Source organism: Mycteria americana, chromosome 7, assembly GCF_035582795.1.
Source record: "Mycteria americana isolate JAX WOST 10 ecotype Jacksonville Zoo and Gardens chromosome 7, USCA_MyAme_1.0, whole genome shotgun sequence".
NCBI classification, from domain to species: domain Eukaryota; kingdom Metazoa; phylum Chordata; class Aves; order Ciconiiformes; family Ciconiidae; genus Mycteria; species Mycteria americana.
Window position 1 is genome coordinate 9,247,712 of NC_134371.1, and position 23,002 is coordinate 9,270,713.

Here is a 23,002-nt window from a genome sequence, read left to right on the forward strand (position 1 = left end):
AGTCACACCCTGGATGTCTTACCTGTGTCACCAGGATACTGCCCTCCAGGTCAACAGCTCCCTGCACTAACAGCATGGCTGCAGCACCAAGGAAGGGCAATGTTTTTCTCTTACCTGAGTTGAACCCAGCAAACCCCAGATTTTCTCTGCTTCAAGGCTCCAGTTCAGAATGTCCTTCCTGTTTGGAAAGTCATTTATGCTGCATAAGCATATGCTCTTCTGGAGCCCTCAAGTAATGAAAGAGGGAAAGAGCACACTGGCAAAAAATGTTCAAATGTAAGTATCAGGCTCAGCTTGTGCCCACCTTTTTACAGTTAGAGTTGAAAGTCAGTCTGTGGTTCAGCCTGGGGCTGTTGCAGAGCTTGTGATGTCTACTCGAGGGGAAAGCACAGCCAGAAACAAAGCCCTTCCCGTACCTTCTGGTTCCCATCCTGTCAGATGCTAAGCACTCCCAACCCCTCCTGAAGCCAAGACAGCTCAGAGGGAGAATTCAGCTAGCTTTCAGTAATAGCTGGAAGTACACTGACCCCCCTCCAGATTAACAAATTCTACACTGGACTATACTCCTTTAGCAGTGTATTAAAACATATTACTCACGTAGTCACACTCAATGCTAGGCTAAAATCAATTCAGGCAGCCATATCACGAGCAGCAGCAATACCAAACACTAAGGCTGTACAATGATAAGAGCAAGATGATTTATTATATACTGAAGAAGAAAAAAAGAAAAAGAAAAAAAAAAATCATTTTCATCAACTATTCCCTCATGGGGGTCAGTACAATACAAAGAAAATAAGGATAAATGTACAAACCCAACCTGACAAGAAGGCTCTAGATGAAACACGTTCAAAGCACTTGCAAATGATGTTGCTGGACAGATGCAGAAGGAAATTAAATCAAGTAATTTTTCCCCTGAAAAACACAGACTGAAAAACTGATTTTATTTTAAAAAATCCACAGTCCTGCCTTTACCCGCAGATACTTCAGGAAAAAGATAAAATTTTAACTGTAATACATTTTTTAAAGGAGAGATTCCCAAAACTACTGTTTGACCACATTTATTTGAAAGTGGATTTTATTTTCACTTCCAACTTTATGCAGATGGCAAAGCAGCCAGCCCAGCTCAAAACAATAGGAGCTTAACCACTAACTTCAAAGAAACCAGGTCCATACTTCTCCATTTTCTGTTAATCCTTTGGCAACCATGGCATTTGTTTTTTCACAATCAGCAACACATCAGACAATCAGATGTCCATCTCATCCAGAGCATCCTTGTATATATGGTTGTAAAATTTAAAAAAAAAAAACAACACACAAACCAAAAAATACGTATATGAGAAAACATCAGCAGTATGAAATTCCTGAAGGGTTTCAAGGCTTGCTCCTACTCAACTAAAGTCAACGTACTTCAAACTATTTTAGCTGGAGCAGGACCAAATCCTTACAGAACCAGATACACATTCCTCAAAAAGCAAAACCTTAAGAGTGTTGTAACCCAAACATAGGAGTAAAAGACAAATTTTAGCAATGTACCTTGCCTGGCCCTAGCCAACACAATGTATTTAGCTAGGGTATTTCATTTACTCCTGACTTGGGCAAGGTTCCCATTGGTTACAGTGAGAATATTACTTAAGTAACATAGTAAAAGGACATCATGCATTAGTAAGCTAAAATGTGAATCCGTGCTTATGGCAATAGCTTTCCCTTCTAATGCCCTATAATGGGCATCTAGAAAAGGAAAAAAAGACAAGAAGCTTTACAGAAAAAAATCTGCATTTTGTTACATTGATGACCATCCTAAGCAACTCCACAGAAGTTTTCAGGGTTCCTTTTGATGCACGTGAAGAAAGCAAAAGTCAAAAATAGACCAATGTTAGGCAAGATTATAACACATTTACTCATTAGTGCAGAATGCAAAGTAACAGCTAATGCTTAATACAAACAAAATAGTATCACTTTCATACTCCTCACAAATACATAGATTCCACATAGTTTACGTCCTTGCCTTAAAAGAAATGCTCAAATGTAGTATGAACTTCATATGTCTCTCAAAATATCACCCAAAGTTACCAAAGGAACCATTGGAGCTAAAAAAAAAAAAAATATTAGAAATGAACATTTAAGAGCAAGTTGCAAGGAAATCCCCATTTTGTTTGGCATGAAAAGAAACAAAGAAGATCCACTGGTTGGATTTGGGGTTTTTTTGGTTTTTTGGGGTGGGTTTTGTTGTTTGTTGTTTTTTTTTTAATCAAGGGAAAGAAAACAATACATATGTGGGAGGGAAAACATTTTTACAAATATAATAAATACCTGTTCTGATCCAAAAGCAAAGTGCGATGTAGAGTTTTCTATTTAAACAAAAACAACCTACAGAATAATGCCTTAAATATTAACAAATCAAGTAGTGGTTAGCACAGTAAAATAAATATGAACACATTGATTTATATTTTTCTAGCAGCAAAGGTCATTAACCTACTGGCCAATGTGACAGCTTCACAGAAGTCCTGTTTTTGGGTTTGGTACTTTGTTTAACATGAGAAAAAGATTCAATGGGTCTGGAAAATGGTACTACAGCTGTACAGTATTCTTCCCCAGCCCGTCTATGTCAAACAGGGTTGGGCCAGGACATGTTTTCAATATGTGTTTTGAACACTGATTTGGAGAATAGCTTTCACCAAAAAAAAAAAAAAAAAAAAAAAAATCAGGATCCACCCAGTTTCTCATGCTGACAAGTATGAGTTTGGATTGGCCTGAACCCTAATGATATTAGTGAGGTGGGGTGTTTTCTCTTTGCAGTCAACAATTTTCTATGCTGGAGGGAGAGTGGGAAGATCACAAACCGTTAAGCAATGCTGAAGAGGGAGAGGCAAGCTTTGGTCACTTGTCAGGAAGGGCCACAACAGAGCACTGGGGCAAAGCGAGTCTCAGCTGCTTCTCCCAGCAAGAAATATCTTTCCTCCCATGTAGGAAACCTGTCCTACTCTGTCGCTCGAGTCCCACTGTCTGCTTTATACCTGCTATACAGCCCACCACTTTGCAATTCTCAAGATTCACTTCTTGTACTCCCTTGAACTAAACAAAGCAGCTACAGGCCTCTCTGTTCAGGGCCATTCCTCAAAACCAAACTCAGACCCGTGCAGAGAGGAGGAGCCTGCAGGAACAGCCCCCGGCACCTTCCTCGCACACCCCCCCGAATGCACTAGCGCACTGGCGTGCTGTGGCACGTCTGCACCAGTTGTTACCAGTAGGTAACAACACATGGAGCAAACTGAGTTTTGATACCTCCAGCAGTCACTGGAAATGCTGAATGAGGAGCAGATCGCTGTGCTGGGAGCAGGAACCAAAGCAAAGTGGTGAACAGTTGATTTTTGGGACACATGAAAGCAGACAAAAATGCCTTCTTGGCCCTAGCAATAAGCTAGACAACACCAGTACCTACAGCTCCTCCAGCTCATATTGTACAAAGTGTTGGTTTTCTGCTACTAATTGCAGCCTGTGGGAAATGCCATGCTTTAATTTACAGCAAGAGGGATGTTTGACCATAATGCAGGGATCACTCTGGTGAAACACACTGTGGTAAGGCTCACCCAGCTCCTTCTGTCCCTGCACAGTGGTGTCAGACTAGCAAAACAAAAGATAGAACACAAAGAGAAAACCAGAGCCCTTCTTTGACTGCAAAAGCTGAGGGGAAAAGGCTGACGAGAGATTTTTGCAAGGGGAATGTTCTTCAAGGCCACACAGGGGGTGAGCCAGGGGCAGAAAAGCACAGAAGAAACAGACTCACAGGCTGTCAAAACTGCTTAGTTAGTGATTTGCAACCTGGGCACCTGTCCTCCTACCTTCTAATGTGTTCCAGTACACAAACCCTATTTAATTGGGCTTTGCACAGAGGAAGGGAGGGAATCCCATTCAACAGGATGTCCATTGCTCCTGTATCTGCAGGGCAAGGATTAGCATGGAATGATGTAGGGGGTTGCTTTCAACTACTGTGCAAGAGCTCACCTTCCCTGGATTTAGGAAGGCTGTGTTAAGGTCGTACGGCTACCTGATGCTCAGGTAGCTAAAGATAACAATACTTGATTTCTGAGGAGCAGCCAAGTGCAACAAACCTTTTTGAGGTGGACTAGAAAAATGAATAAAAACTATCTGGATTTTTTGTTAGTTTGCTCATTTTTCATTTTTTAACGCAAGCTGAAAGTCCTTCTGGAATGCAAGAGGCAGGATCAGAATGGCAAAAAAAGTGGGTGTGGGAGCTGCCTTCAACATTATGCACTAGGTAAAATTTATCCCTGGTAAAATGCTACTGAAACCAGTGGAGCTGCATCTAATTCAACCTACTGCCTAAAGAGGAGTGAGGGACAAGCCATGATGCTTCCTGTACCCCCTCTCTGCACCTGCCACTGAAGTCAATGAAGCTATACCAGCGTATAGCTGTAGCAGCGCAGTGGTGAATCAGGTCCAACGGAGGTTACTTATATGCTGCACTTGCCACTGGAGCCAATGTTTGAGAAACACTGTGAACTGGATTCCAATCACAGCTCCTCACATCTTCCCAAATGAGCAGAAAAATAAACGTCAGCCCTACTTCTGCTCTTTATCTTCTTTCTACTTTTGCTAAGGAAAATCAAAACAGACACACACCCTTTGGGTTTGTCTACCCTTACAAAGTTGCTTAACAAGTTTCATGAATACTTCTGTGTGGCCAAAAAGCTGTTACTCAAACAATCATCACCCCTGACATTTATATCCTACCTAACTTCGGATTTTTGATGGTCCCTAAAACAGTGAAGTTCACATCAAGGAATGGAATTAAAACCCGTTCTGAGATGGGAAAAGAAAGAGGGGAAAAAATTCATCCAATATTGGTAGCTCTAGTCCAAAGGAGCATTTCACCTCTTCTCTATAACCCATTGGGTTTTGTCCAGGGAATGGCATGGAAGCGGGACATACCAGTATCTGCTCCCCAAGGTCCAGGCAACCCTGCTCTCCTGGAGCAATAGAGTTGCAGGCCAGTGACCAACACTTGCTCTCTTCTACATCAGTATGTAAAGAAATTACAGCTGACAGCTCCTTCCAACCTATTCTCAAGCCACCCAGTCTAAAGAAGAATCAGAGCAGAGCACATCTCCTCTGAGCAGGTTTGCTTTCCAATTCACTTAATTAAGCCATTGAGACCCCCACAGACTCTCTTCAGGGAGATAAGCTACACCCATGGTGCATTACAGTGCCCAGCCAACAACAGTGAGAATCTTTTTTCATTGTTAACTGGTAGAAGAGAATATTTCTGGATGTGGCTAATCAGCGGATATCCAATGTCAGATCTTCAGAATGAAATCTGCATCACAGAGGAAGCAGTAAGAGGCATGACCCTCCAAGGAGGAGAGGTACGCACAACCTTTCTACGGGGATGTGGAAAGAACTTACTCTGGGCTGTAATGGGGACCAAAGCAGCAATTTGTGGACAAGTACACCACCTAATTCACACACTCACAGGCCCCATTCCTGCCCCTCCTTTACAAGCTGCCCAGAGATTCAGTCTGCTGTAAGGGGGCATTCTGGAGCACTGCTCTGTGGTGTGCAAAGAGGGGAGTGGGCTTTGCACATGGTCCACCTGTGTGGTAGAACCACAGAAGTTCCCAGCACTTCTTGGGCTTTGCATATTCATGCAGAAGGCTAGGGAGAAGACATAAAGTCCTCCCCGCCACTCAATACAATGAAGAGCCTTAGATAATTAGCAAACAAACATCAAAAACACTTCATGTCCTGCACAGCGTCATCCTGCCAACTATGATAGAAAAAAAATCTAACCATACCATTAAGTTCGCAGGTGTTACATGTATAGCTCAAGAGCATACTCCTATCAAATGGAGCACAAAGCAGGGCATGTGGCAAACAGCAGGCGAGAGACAAGCTGCTCTATTTGCAAACTACTACCAAGGGCGGCGCATCATTGTACATAGCCTAGGTTCTCCATCTCGTTCCTATACCGCTGTTCGGACACCTTGCTTTTATGCTGTTTGCTTTCTAAGTGTTGTCTGAACTCCATCTCCTCGCTGGCCCCGGCGTTGCACATGGAACAGTAGAACTGGCCACTGGGGGTGACGCACATGGCCAGATCCCGAGGAATCCTCTGGCGTGAGCGGGGGTTGAAGTAGGGACCTGAGGAGACAACAGAAAAGCCTGGTTTATCTATAAGAAAGGAAAGCTTGAGGCAGCTCAGTGACAACTTCTAAGTCCAACAAATGTTTAAAAAGAAGCCAAAGATTAGCTTCTTTAACCGATTAGAGTCTGAACCTTATTTTCCCACACGACTTCTCCACTGAGATCCAGATTTACAGGGCTGTAGCACGTAGAGGAGCAGTACTTGCTGGTATTTCCTAAAGCAGTAGAGTGGGCTTAGTGCCCCAGTCTTATTAAGAATCAATAGGGCTTTGAAAATTAGGAGTCTAATCATTTAAGTGATGAGTCAAGTCTTTTTTTTTTTTTTCCCCTTAATCCTCCAATTCCAGAATTAGAACAGTCTTTTGATTAGAATAACCTGCCTCAGTTTAAAATTATCACAAAATGATACTTAATAGAACTTCAAAAGATTTATCTTTTCCACATGACAGTGGTTAGAATGACACGATTAAACCAAGCTTCACCAGGAATCAGGGTTTCAGCTAATATGTGCTCATAATACAACTTAAAATGAAAAAGAGAAACAGATGGTGAGCTGGACACTATAAAACACACTTTAAATCATAATAAAGAGGCAAAGTTAGTATCTAACACCTGAGGAAGGACTCTACACTAGGAACAGATGGTCTTAGAGAGAGGCTAACATGCTCTCGCATTCTGGTCATGGGAGTGCAAGTACAGGTTGATGTGCTACAGTAGGAGTCAAAGCACCTGGCCACTTGCCAAGAGAATAAAGCAGGAAAATTGTCACCACTTAGAGCAGCCTTAGAGACAGACAGATGGTAAATTAAGTTACAAACTGAGAAACCGAACTAACATGCAGGCTGACAAAACAAAGCAACTTTAGCAGCTGGGAAAAAACATGCAGACATGAAGGATCAGCAGAGCTAGGACCAGCTCCTTTCAAAACCTGTCTCTGCTAAAAGAGACCTCAGAAACAGAAGAAAAATGAGTCTGTTTATTATTTATTATTATTCCAACTATAGAACAGACGCAAGCTCCCAGTTACCTGTGTTGTTTTGAACTGTATACATATTTCTTCTGTTCTGCATCATTTTATATTCATTCCCTTCTTTCCTTGCCCTCCGTTTGCCTAGTTCTGATGCATCCCTGAAGATTAAACAAATATGAACAGCTGCAATTCAGAGTTTTCCGAGAACAAGACTGCCAGAGACACTGCCACATGCTTTCAGCCTGAGCATTAAGTTGAACAATACCTACGAGAATGAGTTATTCTGTGCTTCTGCAAGACGCAGCCGTTTGGCATGGTTTTTCCCTTGGTAGTGAGCCTGTGCCACAGCCGGAGAACTAAACGAGGCATCACAAAGCTTGCAGTAATCATTCTCTGTGGCCAAGATCACTCGGCCACCTGGTTTACTGGATCCCATCTAGCAGCAAAGGGAGAGACAGCATGTGAAACACAAGAAGGTTAAATCATTGAAATATTTGAATCACAGGGACTGAGACCAGTATCATCATCATCAGGCAACAAGAGAGCTGGAATTAGAGCATATGGATTAGGACACTCTCAAGCGCTCCCCAAACTTTTCTTACACGAACTTCATCTTCCCTGCCTCAGCCTCCAGGAGAATCTGCAGATTCCTTGAAATCTAGGCAAATCCCTGGCCTCAGATGGAGAGGAAAGCAATCTGAACAAACACCCTGTACGTCTATAGTAATAGCTACAGAGGCTTGTTTACTCCACAGCAGTGATTTAACTCCTCTTCTCCTGACTGCTGGGAGCTGATGAACAGTGACTTTCACGCTGAGGAAGACTCACTGAAAGGTAAAGGTGCTCCTCTCTCCTATTTACAGTGTACCTCATCTCTCCACAGTACGCTGTCTCCACACAGCTCCCTGACCACACTAAGAGATAAAAAAAACAATAGCAGAACTGCCAAACCTCTGATTCTTACCCTTCAGATAAGAGGACACCTGCATCAAGACTTCAGAGGAAGGACCCAGCCTCACATGCACAGCTCCTGCCATATGAAGGATACCTTGCCTGTCTAGTCAGACCACACACTGATCGGGGCAGCAACCACGTCTCCTCAGTGTGTATCATCAAGAGAAAAGCGCTTTGTAAATAGCACAGCAGCAGCGATTCATACAGCCATGTCACTGTGGCACTTGCCAAGTCCAGTTTCTTTCAGGTTTTCTTTGATGCTGTTCAAGCTTACAGTCACATGCACAAAATTCTACTTCAATGTTACAACGTGAATCCTCACATAGCCCCAGAGGTCTTTTTATTGCCATGGACCATTTTCTCCATTTAAAAATGCATCAGATACCCTAGCAGGTACAGCACCCACATCCACTACCTAGGACTGGACCCCATGCCCTCTCAATTCAGTTCCATGAGCGGCAAAGTCATTTTACATGGGACTGAGTCTCCCTCTGGCAGCTCCCTCTGACAGCACATATAACAGCCTGCCGCTTATGGCAAATGCTCTTTGCTTTTGTACAGACAACAGAGGCTTATGCTTTTGGAAGTGGCAGACATAGCTTTGATCCCTGCAGCCCAGCTGTGGTTCCCTGCACAGTCACATGCAAGAGCCAGGTTAGCTGTTAAGTCCCATGACAATCAGAAGTGATGAATTCTAGAAGAAAACAAAAATCTCTTTTGCCTCTAATGTGCCTGAGACAGAATTAATCTGGATCACTGAGGGAACTATCCATTCACCCTACACACAGGAATGAGCACTGCAAAAGGCGCAACAAAAGAGGAATTAGATAACAGCCCTGGGCAATGGGTGTAGGAGCACCTAAGCACTTTTTCCATGTAGGCTTCCCTCACACAATGGAGGGATGATTGTGCAGAGCGGATGCCACACCCTCTCATCCAAATCCAGCTCCAACAATGCTGTTTTATACCTGCCCTTAAACAGCCATAATCAGCAGCACATCAGACTTACTTAGGAATCAAAGTATTTGCCATGCAGAAATAGAACAGTTCAAGTCCAATATTCTGCTACAAGGGCAGATCAATATCTGTGTCTTCAAAGGAAAGCAAACAGCTCACAACAGGCCATTTCCACCATCCTGTGCCATCACAACGAAAATTCTTTCCCAACTCCTGCAGTAATCCTCAAAGCGTGCGATCTAGTTATCCTTACTGGGGGTTAGGTGACAAGTAAGCAGCATGATCTCAGTCACCTTCCCATGCCTTACCTGAGCTGGAAGGGAGACAACCTGAGGTGGGGCAGGCTCAACCGAATTACTCATTCTGGCAGGTGCCGGACAGCTATTGGCAGCATAGTAATTTCGGAGTTTCTTACTGTGGTTTTTACCCTGGAAAGAGAACCCAGATTAATCACTGTCCTAATAAGAGTATCTTACACTGAAAGAAAAAGGATCCAGAGACCGAAATGAGAAAGTGGCCATGAAGATGGCACCTCAGGTAAAGGAGCTGTCACTTAGAAAATAACAGCTCTGAACTTGAGAGATGCTGGCATCCCCCCTTTTCTCCAAAATGCTCATCACCTAGCATGATTGGGCCTCATTTTCAACTGATTTTCTCAAATCAGTAAGGTTACAATTAGTTCCTCAAACTGTTTCCATTTCACTTAAAACCAATATTTTGTATTTTAGGCATGAAACATTAACTGCTTTGCATAGTTTTTTGATAAGCCTGCACACACACATACACACACACTTCTTCATGAGACTGCAAGCATGAGTTAAAACATGAGATTGAATGTAAAAAACCCTGCTTCATATTTTATTGTCTCTTGGAAAACATATACTATAGTTCTTTTTGGTATTCTGAAAACCTGACAGAGCTATGAGAGTATGTATATGCATTGTGGATCTATAGTAAGGCATATGCATAAATGCAAGTTATGTACTATAAATGCACTTCTGTCCTCTCATGGCAGAAATACTGCAGAAATCAGACGTTAAAAGTGTAACACTAATTCAACCTACCCCTTCATTGGCAGGATACCACTTTTTCAGGGCTAACAGCAAATCTGAGATCTGAGTCTGGTGTCCTGAGAATATGGACAACCACCCTTTTGGATTCACTGGTGGAGAAAGTCACTATCTCCACATCTCACACAACAATAGCACTAGGCAGAGAGGGTACTAGTAAAATGGGGTAATGTAAGACTATGACATATTTGATCTCTCAGCAAAGAAGCATATGCAAATAGTCCCTAACCTATTTCAGACAAGTCAACCAGATCAGCTTGGACAAAATTAATTTGGTCTGAGCTGACCCAGCTGATTACAGTTTTTGCATAAATGGCCCCACCAGAGCAGTGTTGTGCGTAACCTCAGAAAGGAGACAGTGATAAGCACGTGGCAGCAGCCCCCCTTCCTAATCGCACAGCTGGATCCAGCAAAAAACATCTGTCCAGGCCTTACAAAATCATGTCTGTGGAATGAGAAGTTCAATTTTATTGGAAGAGTGTAGAGGTGAAAAATAGGTTGCATAAAACAAATGAAAAATCACAAGTGTCTGCTTTTTCACCCATGCCATCTTGGTACTACTTCTCTGTCCCTGTGGGCAAAGTTTTGCAAAACACTCCAGTGATGACACCTTAAATGAAAGCACTGCAGCATGTCTAGACAACCAGCAAATTCAAGCAGCGTGAAGATATGTCTACAGCGCAGTTTCAGTCCATTAGATGGTGCAGAGGTAGCTCCAGATGAGCTAACTCAAATGCTGCTGCTGGTGTGCAGCCACCTCAACACAGCACTCAAAACCCACTTGAGAAGCTAAGTTAGTCCTCGTGCATTAGCCCACACTTAGCTCTGTGCTACCACAGCAACACTCCTCACAGTGCACGCACTGGCACAGGTACGTCTACACAAGCTGCAGATGCAGCAGCCCTGAAAGCTGTGCCTCCTGCTACTCTCCTTACCTGGTAATGAGCCTGGGCTTGTTGTGCTGAATTCAGAGTGACATTGCAAAGCTTACAGCACAGAGGCTTACATAGTTCCTCCAGCATAGGGTCCTGCTCCACCACCTTTGCAAGCTCTTCTTCTTGTGTGTGATGAAAGGAAGGCCCCAGTCCCAGAGATTTTGGTGGGGACAGTGGTGAGCTGGCTCTTGGCCTTGTAGCCACTGACATAGGAAGAGATGAAGGCTTCTCAGGATGAGGAAGAAGTCCTGCTTGCTGTAGAAGAATCATTGGCCAGGAAGTCCGTGGGCATGCTACTTCTGAAAGATGAGGAGTCTTCTTCAGATCTAGACCAAAGAGACGCAAATGCTGAAATAAGCAGCGCTAACAGGAACATCAACAAGCCAGGGCACAATTTCTGTAACTTCGCTGTCTCTGCTTTATGCCTTTTCACAATGCCAAGCAGGATAAAGTCAGTTTATAACACTTTACCCCACAGGAACAGCAGCATCCTGGATAACCAGGGCCAGATTAAAAGATACATGTATAAGAAGTGGATTGAAGTCCGAAATGTAGTTGTTAGTACCCCACGGCACCCTCCTGGACAGGTGAAGATTCCTAACCACCCATAGTACCTGACCGACAGCACGCACGCCCCACTGCTCCATGACAGCGAGAAGATGTGACACACCACGTGCATAGTACACACAGCTGTGTTAATGGGAACCATTAGCCACATCCTCTTTTGGCAGCCTAAGGACAAGCTCACACTCCAAGACCTAAACAAATATTACAATGTATTACTGCCACTGATGACTTAAAAAGAAAAAGAACCCAAATATTTCAAAGATTTATTGTATATAGGTAGATATAAAATACATATATATACGCACACAGCCCCCTCTAATACTCACAAAGACCTTCCTGAGGTTAACTAGAAGATATTCTACAGTTAACTTCTCTCAAGTAAGACAACAAAAGCAGAAGAGCAGGAATCAACTTGAGCACACCTTGTTGTACACAGTCAGCTCCCAAGGGCGCTCTTCCATGGTCTTGTTGAATGACCTTGAGCTATTTCTCATTTTTCCTTTACTAACTACAACCAATGCAACATTTAAAGCTATATCTTCTTCTTCTGCAAAATGGAGAGCTTATCCCATATTAACCTTTATTCAATTATTTCTCAGTTAATTCAAGTTCTTAGAACTAACCCTACATTTCCAACAAGCCGTTCTGAGAGGCTTATTTAATTAAAGTTTATAAATCACATCTAAAGCCCGGATGAACATTCCTAGAATAATGTAGAGCAGTGATATTATGAATCAAGGCACAGCTACTTTTGTTAATGTCTTATTAGCTTCTTATCATAACAAATCCTGTTCACTGCTACACTGGGATCGAGAGGAGCATTATCTTGGCCTTTGCAGATCACTTCCAGCTAGGGCTGCATTGGTAGCAACCACGTTTACACTATGGGCTTTGTTCGTTTGTTTAAGCAAATAGTGAGCCACATATACATTTTAAAATAACATTTCTAGAAAATTAGGGAAAGGTAAACAAAATACCACTTAGGAACTTTGTTCTTGAGTTGCTTGTGAAAATAGAATTTGACTTCAAAAGCATTCAGGAACCTGGCAAAGCAGACAGCATTTATCTGGGATAACTTCTGGGATTTTCAATCTGCTAAAATTAGCAGGAGATAAATACCTTGCTACATTCAAGCTATGGAAAATCCCAGTTGATGCCTGCATTTTTAGGTACTGTATTACCTATGAAAGTCTGGCCCCAGAGAGGCCTATATCCTATTAGGGAAAATAAAAAATAACTTAAAAAAAAAAAGAACAAGAAAAAGAAAATCAGTGGGACTAAAGCGTTCAAGTGACAAAAGCATTTCTGAAATGTTTACCTCTAAAAACAGACTTCCAAATAATACAAGATTGAAGGCAGTTCACTTATGACTAGTAACAAAAGGTAAGGAAAAAAAGAAAAGAAAAAAAACCCCAAAACAAGAGCACACATTGCCTCGGGGACAAGCTTTTAAGACTTGCGGTAATACAGCCGCAAGGAGTTTTTATTTTTAAATAGCCCTCCACCATCAAGACTCTGAAATTCCAGGAGAGCTATACCTAACATCATGTCACCATAAAAACAAAATCAAAACTGGTATCATGAAAACTAACTTAAACAAGATAAAATGGGATCCACCACAAAGAAGGAAAAGGATGCACAGGAATGGCGTGGTGCAAATCATCTATCAGCAGTGTAAATTCTGTAGTGTTACCTAACTTCTCTCCAACTTTCAGTGTACATGTTCCTGGTTAAACAGAACTACAGAAGAAGATTTTGCTATCTTTAGTTTGCTCACGTAGTACTCTGTAGACAGTCTAATTAATTTCAGTGGGGCTATGGGTGGAACAAGTTGGCCTTGCTGGTTAAATATAGTTAAATTGGTTAAACATGGCTAAATTTAACCATATGGTTAAATATATCATAACGCAGGCCTATCAAGGCAGTTTAGATCAACTACGCAAGCAGGTAAGCATGCCATCCAATTTCAGAGTTTTATTACACCACCATAATGGGCCTCTTACCTTAAAATGGGAGTAAATTATAGCTAAATACTTCATAGAGCAATATAAAGAGATCTACAGTAAATGGCAATCAGGATCCATCTGCTTAATTTTGCATGAGAGTTTGTTGCATCAAATCTTCCATACGCAACTGTCACGGATAGGATTTGTCATATACAAGAGAGAACACAGTGCTTACAGGATCTGCATCCACAGGGGAAAAAGTATAATGTAATAGTCTTCAAAAATCTTTAATTGTAAGGTCATTTACCGTTTCTTAAAGTAAGCAGTAGTCTGAAGACAAAATTAAGGCTGCATGGGCAATTTTAAAATTAGAACTTCTTGACTTGGCATATGCAACTCTGATTTTCTTCTAATGGTGATCTTTCACCACTGAAATTGTTCAAATTATGTTGATTTCTTTCTTACAGATATTATTTAAAAGAAAAAGAAGAATCACTCAAATTCATCATATTTACATGTCCCTTTAATCCTCCACTGCTGGTTGCTACAGATACCCTGTCCTGGAGAAAGTAACAGGATATCTTTGACTCCTCCCTTCCCTTCACATGAAAAGCTGCAAAATCTTTACACTAGAAAACAGCAAAAGAATGAGGACCCTCCATCACCAAGGGCTCGTGCACATAACGGTACATCCCGTGGCAGGGTAAGGACCTGCAGCTCTCCAGGGTGAGCTGAGGAGACATTCTGCCTCAAGGCAGCGTCTCTCAGATCTCAGCCATGTCTCCTCCTACACGCCGTATGGGCTAGGATATACTTCCACTCCGTGCCAGTTGTCCTCAGGTGGATGCAAGGGAGACAGGCACACAGCTCTCCTCACTGCTTTCAGGTTGGGGCATCCCAAGGGCAGCACTGAAGGAGAAGACCCAGCCTCCGTGCCTCGAGTACCACAACCTGGTAGCAGCCGGGTGCTGCTGGTGGCACAGATAACAGGGAGCAACCTCCCCAGCTGCCAACAGCACAATTCTGGGAAAGGAACTGGTATGGCCTTAAACCTGAGCACCATTGATGGGGAAGGCACATACACAATGTGACCTTCCTTGGCCATAAGTGTAAAGCACAGTGAGACAATCTACATGCCATGTGTTCCCACCAGAAGCGGTTCTTAAACGCAGTTGAGGCAACTAGTAACAGTGATAGAAACCTGTACAAATGATGAACAAGTTGTAGGTTTGGGTTTTTTTTCAAGACAGGAAGCATTTCTTCTCAAGTCCACTTGTATCATGCATCATACACAATTCGACCTTAAGGCGCAGGGCCCACTAACCCTCTACTGATGAGGATACATATTTAGCAACCCAGAAACAGAGGGCATTTATCATCTCTTACACCAACGGGGTACCAGAAACCACGGTGTAAATCCTGACATCCTAGCAGACATTTCTGCAAAGTTGTGTGCCTTGCAGTCTTGGTGATGGAGTCTAAGAAAAAAAAAAAGCCCTGCTACCTACTACCTTGGAATAACTGCAACCTGAGCAAGAATTCAAAGCACCAACACACAGTTTTGGAAATGCAGGTATAAAACCAGCGTAGAAGAAAGGCAGACGCAGCCATCCGCATCACCAAAGTAGCTTAAGCACCCCTGAACACGGCAGAAACATCGCGCGCCCCCCGTAAACCGCACCGATAGGGAAAGCCGGCCCCCGACCCTGCTAAAGACCCGGTGCCCCCACCCACCGAGGCCAGGGCCGTGCCCCACCGCGCACACCCCCCGCCCCACGCCAGACCCCTGCGCCCCGCGCAACCCACGCGGCACCTACCGCGGCGGCCCCGGCCCCCCGCGGCGCCCCTCGCCGCTTCCCCCGCGCAACTTCAGCCGGTCCCCGAGGCCGCAGGAGGGCCGGGGCCGCCGGGCACGGCCGGGACCAGCTGCAGGAAGTGACCGCAGCGCGGCGCGGCGGGGCGGGGACTGCGCCGGCGGCGGCGGCGGCGCATGGGCTGCGCGGCCGGGCCCGCGGCGGCCCCGGGCCGCAGCCGCGCAGCGCTGCCGGGTGGGCTTATTCCTGCGTGCCTCGGCGGGCGGAGAGCCAGTTCCCGCCTGGAAGAGGGCTCTGCTGAGCTCAGCGGTGCCCCTCGGCGTCACAGCCCTGCACCGCTTGCGCCGGGGATTTTAGCTTTCGCGTGACCCTGGCCCACTGCTGGACACCCTCGTTTTGTCCTCCAGCCCCAGCTAGCTGCTGGCTCTTCAGATCCGGCTTCTTTTGAAATAGTCTCACAGAAACGCGCACTCGTCAAAACAACGCTTTTTGGCATTACGGGCTAAAACGCAGTTGAAAAGTTGCTCCAAATACCTAACTGCTCGGTCAGATCCTGAGTTGCGGTTTTGTACGAGGTTATTTCATCTTTCTTTGCTCTGGCACCTTCTGTTTTCGACAGCAGAAACTACAATTAACCTGAATTTGTATATATAAACATCTTCATATTCATGCTATTCATAGCCAGGGTGAGTTAATTTCCCCTCAAGCCACCCAAGACGGAAGCACAGGCCTCACCCTTATGGTTGGGCCACCCAGTTTCAAAACATATCGGGTTTCTATTGATTTTCTCCCATTTTGTTGGAACAGGAAAGTGCTGAGAACTCCTTACAAGCTGAAACCATCACGAAGACTTTATGGTAGCCATGAGCCAACCCACCTGGGAATCCATCAGTTAGGCCCACTCATTGCTACTAATTTTTGTGAGACCTCAAAAAAATTCCCATTTACCAGATACATCACTACAGGTTAGAATCACAAACTGTACTGGTGATTAGTAGCAGAAGCAGCGAACGGGCAGTTTACAGCCAGGCGTGTTCACGGGAACCACTGCTGCTGTGTGCTGGGTACGTTTTGCCGTGACCCGCGAGGCTCGTGCTCCCGCCGATCGCCGGAGCCACCTGCAGCAGCTCAGCCTGCCCACGGCTGCGAATCGGCCCCGTGCTGGGCCCTGGGGCTTGGGGCAGCGTTTCAAGGAAGAGAATTCACCAACGCCCTCACCACGTTCACACCTGGCTCCGAAACTCGCTTACGCCGTCTCTCCTGTTGAGAGGATAAAAATCCCTTTAAAAACAGAGTGATTAACCAAGATGCCTGGCTGATTAGTCACCCCGGTTATCCCTGTTGCCTCCTTCCTGTCATCACCTCAATCCCGTCCTCACTTGTTGCGTCTTGTTGGCTCTCACTAGGCTGAGCCAGGCCAGCGCTCTCCTTTCAGACCCTGAAGACCCGGCACACCAGGGAGCATACGTTTTACATGTTGTCTCTCCTTGCTTTCTATTTTGTAAGGGTATCGCTTGGCAGGCCGCTCTCTTTTAGGAAAATACCGGATTCAGGTACGGCGACTTGATCCCAGCAGCAGCTCAAATTTTAAAGGAAACTTCAGGTGTGAGTGGTGATCCAACGGGGAAAAGGGACACGAGCGCGCTGGACTCGGTCAAACCCACCCTTCTGTGCGTGGCGTGTAGCGTGACTGCGGACGCAGAGCCGCGCTCACGAGTTTACAACGATAAACGTAATGAGTTTACAACAATAAGCGGGACGGAGGCACCGTCTGTTGGGCCCGCGCCGCAGCGCCAGCCTGTCACGCCCAGCTCGCCTGCGGTAGGACGAGCCCGTTATTCTTCTGAAAGCGCCTTTCCAGCCAGGTCACCTCCAGGGCCCCGGTGCTGCAGGCGTGCCGTACCGGCAGCCCCGGCCGGGGGAAGGCGGACGCCCCGGCGCCGCCGCCGCGCTAGGGGGCAGCAGGACACCGAGGCGGGGGGTCTGGGGGAGCGGCCCCGCGCCGGCCGGAAGGCGCAGACGGGCAGGCCCCGCAGCGGGAGCCGGGCGGGGCGTGGCCAGGGCGGCCGGTGACGTCACGCCGCGGCCCTCCGCTGGCGCACAGCGCGCGACCCCGACCCCTCCTCGGCGGCGCACGCGCGCTGCCCGCCACCGCCTTCCCCCTCCCCCCCCCCGCGCGCCGCGGTTCCACTTCCGGCGGGCGGCGCCATCCCCATCCTGGGTCAGGGCCCCCGCTCCCTTCCTGTTATTGCCCGTGCGGGAGGCGGCTCTGTGGGAGCGGCGCGGGGGCTGCCGGCGCCGCTTCCGCCAGCGCCCGGGGCGGGGGGACGGTCACCCGCCGAGGGGTGCAGTGGTGGCTGCGGGGCGGCTGAAGGGGTTGCGAGGGCTGCGGGGCGCGGCCCGGCCCGGCCCAGCCCTGCCCGTCGGGGCGGCGGCTGCGGGCCGGCTCGGAGGCGGGGAGGCCGCGCCTGTGAGGTGAGTGAGGCGGGGGTCGGTGCTGGGGCCGCCTGGCTCTCCCGCGGCACGGCAGCGCTCTCTGGGGCGTCCCGCGGCGGTGGTCGGGGGCTTCCCGGCGCTCTGGCCGGGTGGTGGCGGAGGGGAGCGCCGCTTTCTGTAGGCTGTGGGGCGTCTTGCTCGTCTTCGGCAGCCGGAGGGGGAAGCACGACCCTCGGGTGGCTGGGGGTGGGGAGGGTCGGAGCGCGGCTGCGTCCTTCTGGAGGAGCGCTGCGGTGGGGCTTCCCTCGGCTGGAAAAGCTCCAAGGCGTTCTTCCGCCAAATCCTGATTTGTGGGTCTCGCCTCGTAGGGACGTCACCTGGGAGAAGAAAAACCGTAGTGGCTTGTTGCTTTCGAGTGTGGGTCCCCCCCACCCCCGAAATACAGCTATTTTCTATAAATATGTTTCAGCAGTTCTTGTGATGGAGTGTATGTAGGCTCACGGTTGTGGGGTAGTTAATGATACTGGGAGCAGAGCCTCTTCCGACTGGGTGTGTGTATGAATCGGTGGCATACAATCTCCTGTTTCCAGTTGCAGTCGACTTACAGTAGCAGTGTCACATCTATGCTACCTGTAAAAGCTTCTTTTTTATTTCATACTATCCAGAGACGTGGTTTTATTGATATTAAATACGAAATTGCTGTTTCTTACCAGTGCTTGTGTATTTTCTAGTAGACTGAATGCTAACAAAACTTTGACCAAACTAATACAAACTGCATGTTTGTCTTTGGGGGTTCTGCTGCTGTTTTCAGTATTCTGAAGTTATTAAGGTATCAGACCTGTTACTTCTGCTGCTGTTACTGGTATGTCTCTGTAATTTTCTTTTCTCTAACTTTTTCTTGTTGACTTTAAAAATGTGATTGAACAGAGGTTGCTTTATAAACAGTACATATTCAGAAGAAGCACAAGGAAAGTATATGTTTAAAAGTAGGCAGTATGGACTATAAAGCTTTGCTTCAGTTCATTCTGCAGTTGTGAGTGTTCTGCAGCAAACTTGTAAAGGAGCGGTAAACCGGATTTTGAATCTGGATTTTTGTAGTACTTAATAGAAGAAATCTGGACTCTGTTCTGTTAGTTACTTGTACCCTTGCATCCTAGCTTTGAGCTATAGCAGGCTTTCAAATGCATCACATTGGATGAAGTTAGAAACTTTCCCATTGTGATCTGAATCATTCTTGAATTCCTCCCACCTCACAATTAATTTATAGAGATGTTCTCATACTTGTTGCTTCCATGCTGCAATTCTATAATGCAGTGTAATAATCAAAGTCCACCTCTTGTTGTGTGTAAACATTGTTAGTTCCTAGGAATATTCCAGTACTCGGGATGATGGGATTTAATGGTTTGTCTACTATGGGGAACTGAGTAGATAAGCTGTTCTGAAATAAAGCCCCGTGTGAACTTAAAGTTTCACAATAAATAACTTTATTCTGAAACAATAACATTGGCAAGCTTTTCCAGAGTGGTTAGTTATTTGGAAGCATATTTTAGCCAATGTCATCACATAGACAAACCACACGTCAACCAAGCTCATAGTGTTTCCAGAGGAATTTATGAAACCACACAATTCCTTATGTGAGCCATTAAATATTCTGCTTTTTCATTAAGACAATAAATACGACAACTTCAGAGCTGCAGTTGGAGTCTGACTGGAGCAGATGCCCTGCATGTCATAGATGTTAACTTGATGCCATTCTTGGCAACCTGGAGACAGTGTTTCATGGTTGTTTTTTTTTCAAAGCACACTAAGCCCAGCCTACAAATCCATGCCAAGGTGTGTTGGTTGTTCGGCTGCTTCAAATTGTCATTCTGTGTTAATGGCAAATTTGTTTTGCTTCTTGTTGCAGTTTACTTGCATGAATAATGAAATTGAGTGGGTGGGGGGTTTTTTGTGGAGTATTGTTTGGGAAAGGTGGTATAACTGAAAGCAATTGTGCTTTATTGGAAGTCATAAAGTAGTTCAATACTTAGCTAACTGTTTCTCTGATAATCAGGCTATTCCTGCTTTCTGGAAGCAAATGGGGGATAATTCTTCCTGGATAACTCACTTTTTGAAAGTTGCTGGAAGCTTTAGAATAGGAATTTCTACAACAAGCAAGAGTTTCACACTTCACCATTATGCTATTTCATAAGACCAAGTATATCATAAGAGGTTTCCAGTTATTGGAAGAAAATCACACCTTTAAGAGGTGTTACTGTGTAAAGAATGGACTTCCTGATTACAGTTGTTCCTCAGATTCAAATGTGTAGTGTGCTTTTTAGTGGTTTGGTCATGTTTAATACAATTTTGAACAACCTTGATAATCATAGTTTTAACTTGGAAAGAACTTAGTTATCTATAAATGGCTAGACAACAAGCCTAAGGGTGATGTTTAGTCTGCAAAAACTGCTTTCTTAAAAATTTTGTACATTAAAAAGTCAATTCATTATGTAGTCTTCTAGACTTTGAGTGCAGATTCTCTGGGTACCAGGAATACTCAGATATCTGAACACCTTGCAAATATCAGTCACTTCCAAATAGAAATCTGTTGCTATTGCTTTTCTTGCCTGTTTTGGGGGAAAGGAAATTGGGATGATGATACATTAATTCCAAATAATACAAGAAATACTAGCATCTTGTAGATGGATATCGTATGTAAGTTTGCTTTGCCTAGTCGAGTACATTAATCAAGGTTAACAAAGGTTGTAGTTAATAGGACATTTGAAAAAGTTGTATTTGGGTGAGGAGGAAGCTAAGTTTTTTTTTTAACTTTGATACTGATGACGAAACTGATTTTTATGATTTATAACTGGAGCGGGAATAACACCGCAAAATTAGTCTTTCCAGTTTAGTCTTAAAATACCATTACAAAACTACATTTTGTCTTACTACTTACTGTTTTGTAATTACTGAAAAATGTGTGAAAACTAGTAAGTCTCTCAGTTGAGGAAAAATTTGCCATATGTGCCTTTTTTGTGTGCGTGATTGAGTTGAAGGGGGAGCATTAGGGAAAGAATAAGCATTTGTACTTTGACTAACTGAAGAAACAGACTCATGGCTTGTAGTGTAAGCTAAGGTAGGCTTTGTTGGGTTTTTTTGTGGCTTTTTATGCATTGCGTTCCATGCTTGTAGGGGTTTTGTCTCATCCTTTTAAAAAGCCAGACATCCAGCTGCTCCAAGTGATGATGCCTGTCTGAAATTGTAGCTATGGCTAGAAGAGACCACAAAAATATTTACGCTAAAACTGGATGGGAATTTTCTTTTGCCCTTTAAGTTGAATGTGTCATGGCAAAGAATTTTGTTACAGGTTTCTCTTTGTAGTGTCTTAATCCAAATGTGACCAGTGGAGATAAAATAGATTTGCTTCTCTTGATATTTATTTGGACACCAAACATGTGAATTGTTTTGAGTACAGGGTTGGTCCAGATAACCTCCAGAGGTTCCTTCCAACTGAATTTATTCTATAAATCTATTTCTGAATGGTTAATAGAGTGTTAAATGATCCAGAAATAATACTCTGAAGTATTAACTGTTTGTTTTCCCTGCAGCACTGCTATAGTATTAACTTTTAAAAACACAAAACAAAGGAAAACCAAAACACCCAATGAACCAAACAGAAAATGCAACACAAAAGCAAGCCCAGCTGGGGTGTAGAGGGAATCAAACTGTTTTTTGTTTTTGTTTTTTTTTTAAATGAAAAGGCATTTTTATAAACCCTGTGAGTTAACTTGTGGACAAATGGAAATGCAGCAGACTTAGTACAGTCTATGTAATTCTGGATCTTCATTCTCAGTCTAAGCAGTACTCAATGGTTTTGCAGCCAGTATGTTGTTTGATTTTACATATCATGCATTTACACTTCAATTCTAGCAGAGTATTTTTCTAGTTAATTCTGGATGCAGATTTTGTGGAAGGCAGTCTAAGAAGCCTGTGTATTTCAAACAAGAAATGTGAGGGACAGTGGACATAGTCGCTTGTTCTCTACTAAGAGCATTCTTTTCTTAAAGCCAGTAAAGCAGGGAATAAAAGCACTTAGCAGGCATAATTGACCAAGTACACTTGCTGGGAATGTTTATAGTCTGTTTTTTCAAAACAATGCTCAAATACCTGAACTCTGGAAATTTAAAAATGAAATTTGAAGAAACCAGCTTACCTCTGGGAAATTGAAGGGGAGAGAACAATGGAGTACTGTTGAAACTTTCACCTCTTTGGCATGTTGCTAACTTGCAGCCATAGAAGTAAATGGCTACTTCTGCAGTCTAGTTTAAGAACAGTTGGGTCAAACACAGAACTTAAGGTTCAGTGATCTCTTGTTTCATGCCCCATTGCTTTTTACCAATAGACGGTTAGATATACCTCAGAGATTGTCTTTTGGGTGGTTGGATTTTTTTTTTGTCTACCCATTAACACATTTCTTTAGATTAACTTATCCTCATGGATTTTATGTAGGAAAACTTTGGCAGTTCTGCTTACAGCTTCCGGTTAAAGAAGTGCTTGAAAATGTAGCTTTTGAGGATTGTGAACCACAAAGCATGTTTGTCGAATACAGGAGACTTATTAAATTGACTAAGAGTTACTGTAAAGTTCCCTGAAATTTTGAGACAGCTGAATCACATTATTGGCTGTACATTGTGACCCTCTTCTAAGGCAAAGAAATGTAGAGAAACATCCCTTGGGTGTTTTCTCTCTAAGTCCAAACAGAAAAGAAAGAAAACTGGAAGGTTGCCTCCTAGATTGTACAACATGTCAAACTTATCTGTCATTGAAACTTAACTCTTTTTGTTATTTCCATACTAATTAGTCAATCTGTTGCCAGTACTTAATGTGGCAGTTCATGGTGATGAATGACTCTTGCCCAGTGTGTTCTAAGACTCTTCCTGACTTTTAACTCTTGCTGTTAACTTGGGTCCTTCCAGAAGCATGGATTGTCTACTGAGATTGCAGTCGTTGTCTTGGAAAAGTGTCTTAAACTGTTAGCCTTTTAGCTGTGGATCCTTGCAGAGGACACTAAATCTGTGAGCAAAAGTTACTCCTTGTTGCAACCTTATTCCATCTTTTAGCTATTAGCAGTCAACAAAGAAACAAGTTCTCGAACATCCTCAAAATGCAAGAAACCTTGAATGTTATTGAAAGAAAATATTCAAGATTCAGC

General features: G+C 44.3%; 2 protein-coding genes across 12 annotated transcripts in view; one reads left to right on the forward strand and one right to left on the reverse strand.

Annotated features, from left to right (window-relative positions):
- Nucleotides 1–676: 676 nt before the first annotated feature.
- ZMAT3 (zinc finger matrin-type 3) lies at nucleotides 677–15,512 on the reverse strand. Of its 8 annotated transcripts, XR_012776420.1 has the most exons (9): nucleotides 15,379–15,512; nucleotides 14,948–15,039; nucleotides 11,049–11,374; nucleotides 9,352–9,471; nucleotides 7,402–7,568; nucleotides 7,190–7,290; nucleotides 6,002–6,159; nucleotides 2,006–2,087; nucleotides 677–1,271 (listed from the first exon to the last, which is right to left on the reverse strand). XR_012776420.1 is itself a non-coding variant. In XM_075506914.1 (8 exons), the coding sequence occupies exons 2-8, from the start codon at nucleotides 14,997–14,999 to the stop codon at nucleotides 2,067–2,069; spliced, it is 945 nt and encodes a 314-aa protein (XP_075363029.1). In that variant the 5' UTR covers nucleotides 15,000–15,039; nucleotides 15,379–15,512; the 3' UTR covers nucleotides 677–2,066. The 8 variants fall into 8 exon arrangements, 7 of the variants coding, with proteins under 7 accessions (XP_075363029.1, XP_075363032.1, XP_075363034.1 ...); XM_075506914.1 differs by having other exon boundaries at nucleotides 677–2,087; XM_075506917.1 differs by lacking the exon at nucleotides 14,948–15,039 and adding exons at nucleotides 11,719–11,806; nucleotides 13,619–13,801 and having other exon boundaries at nucleotides 677–6,159; nucleotides 15,379–15,506.
- Nucleotides 15,513–17,483: 1,971 nt separating this feature from the next.
- The window catches only part of PIK3CA (phosphatidylinositol-4,5-bisphosphate 3-kinase catalytic subunit alpha), a 46,327-nt gene continuing 40,808 nt past the window's right edge, over nucleotides 17,484–23,002 (forward strand). For 3 of the 4 annotated variants that reach the window (XR_012776421.1, XM_075506921.1, XM_075506923.1), the window contains exon 1: nucleotides 17,484–17,850. The gene's annotated coding sequence lies outside the window, so the exon portion shown is untranslated. Of the gene's footprint in view, nucleotides 17,851–18,622; nucleotides 18,674–23,002 lie in introns of all 4 variants that reach the window. The other variant, XM_075506924.1, reaches the window with a different exon arrangement.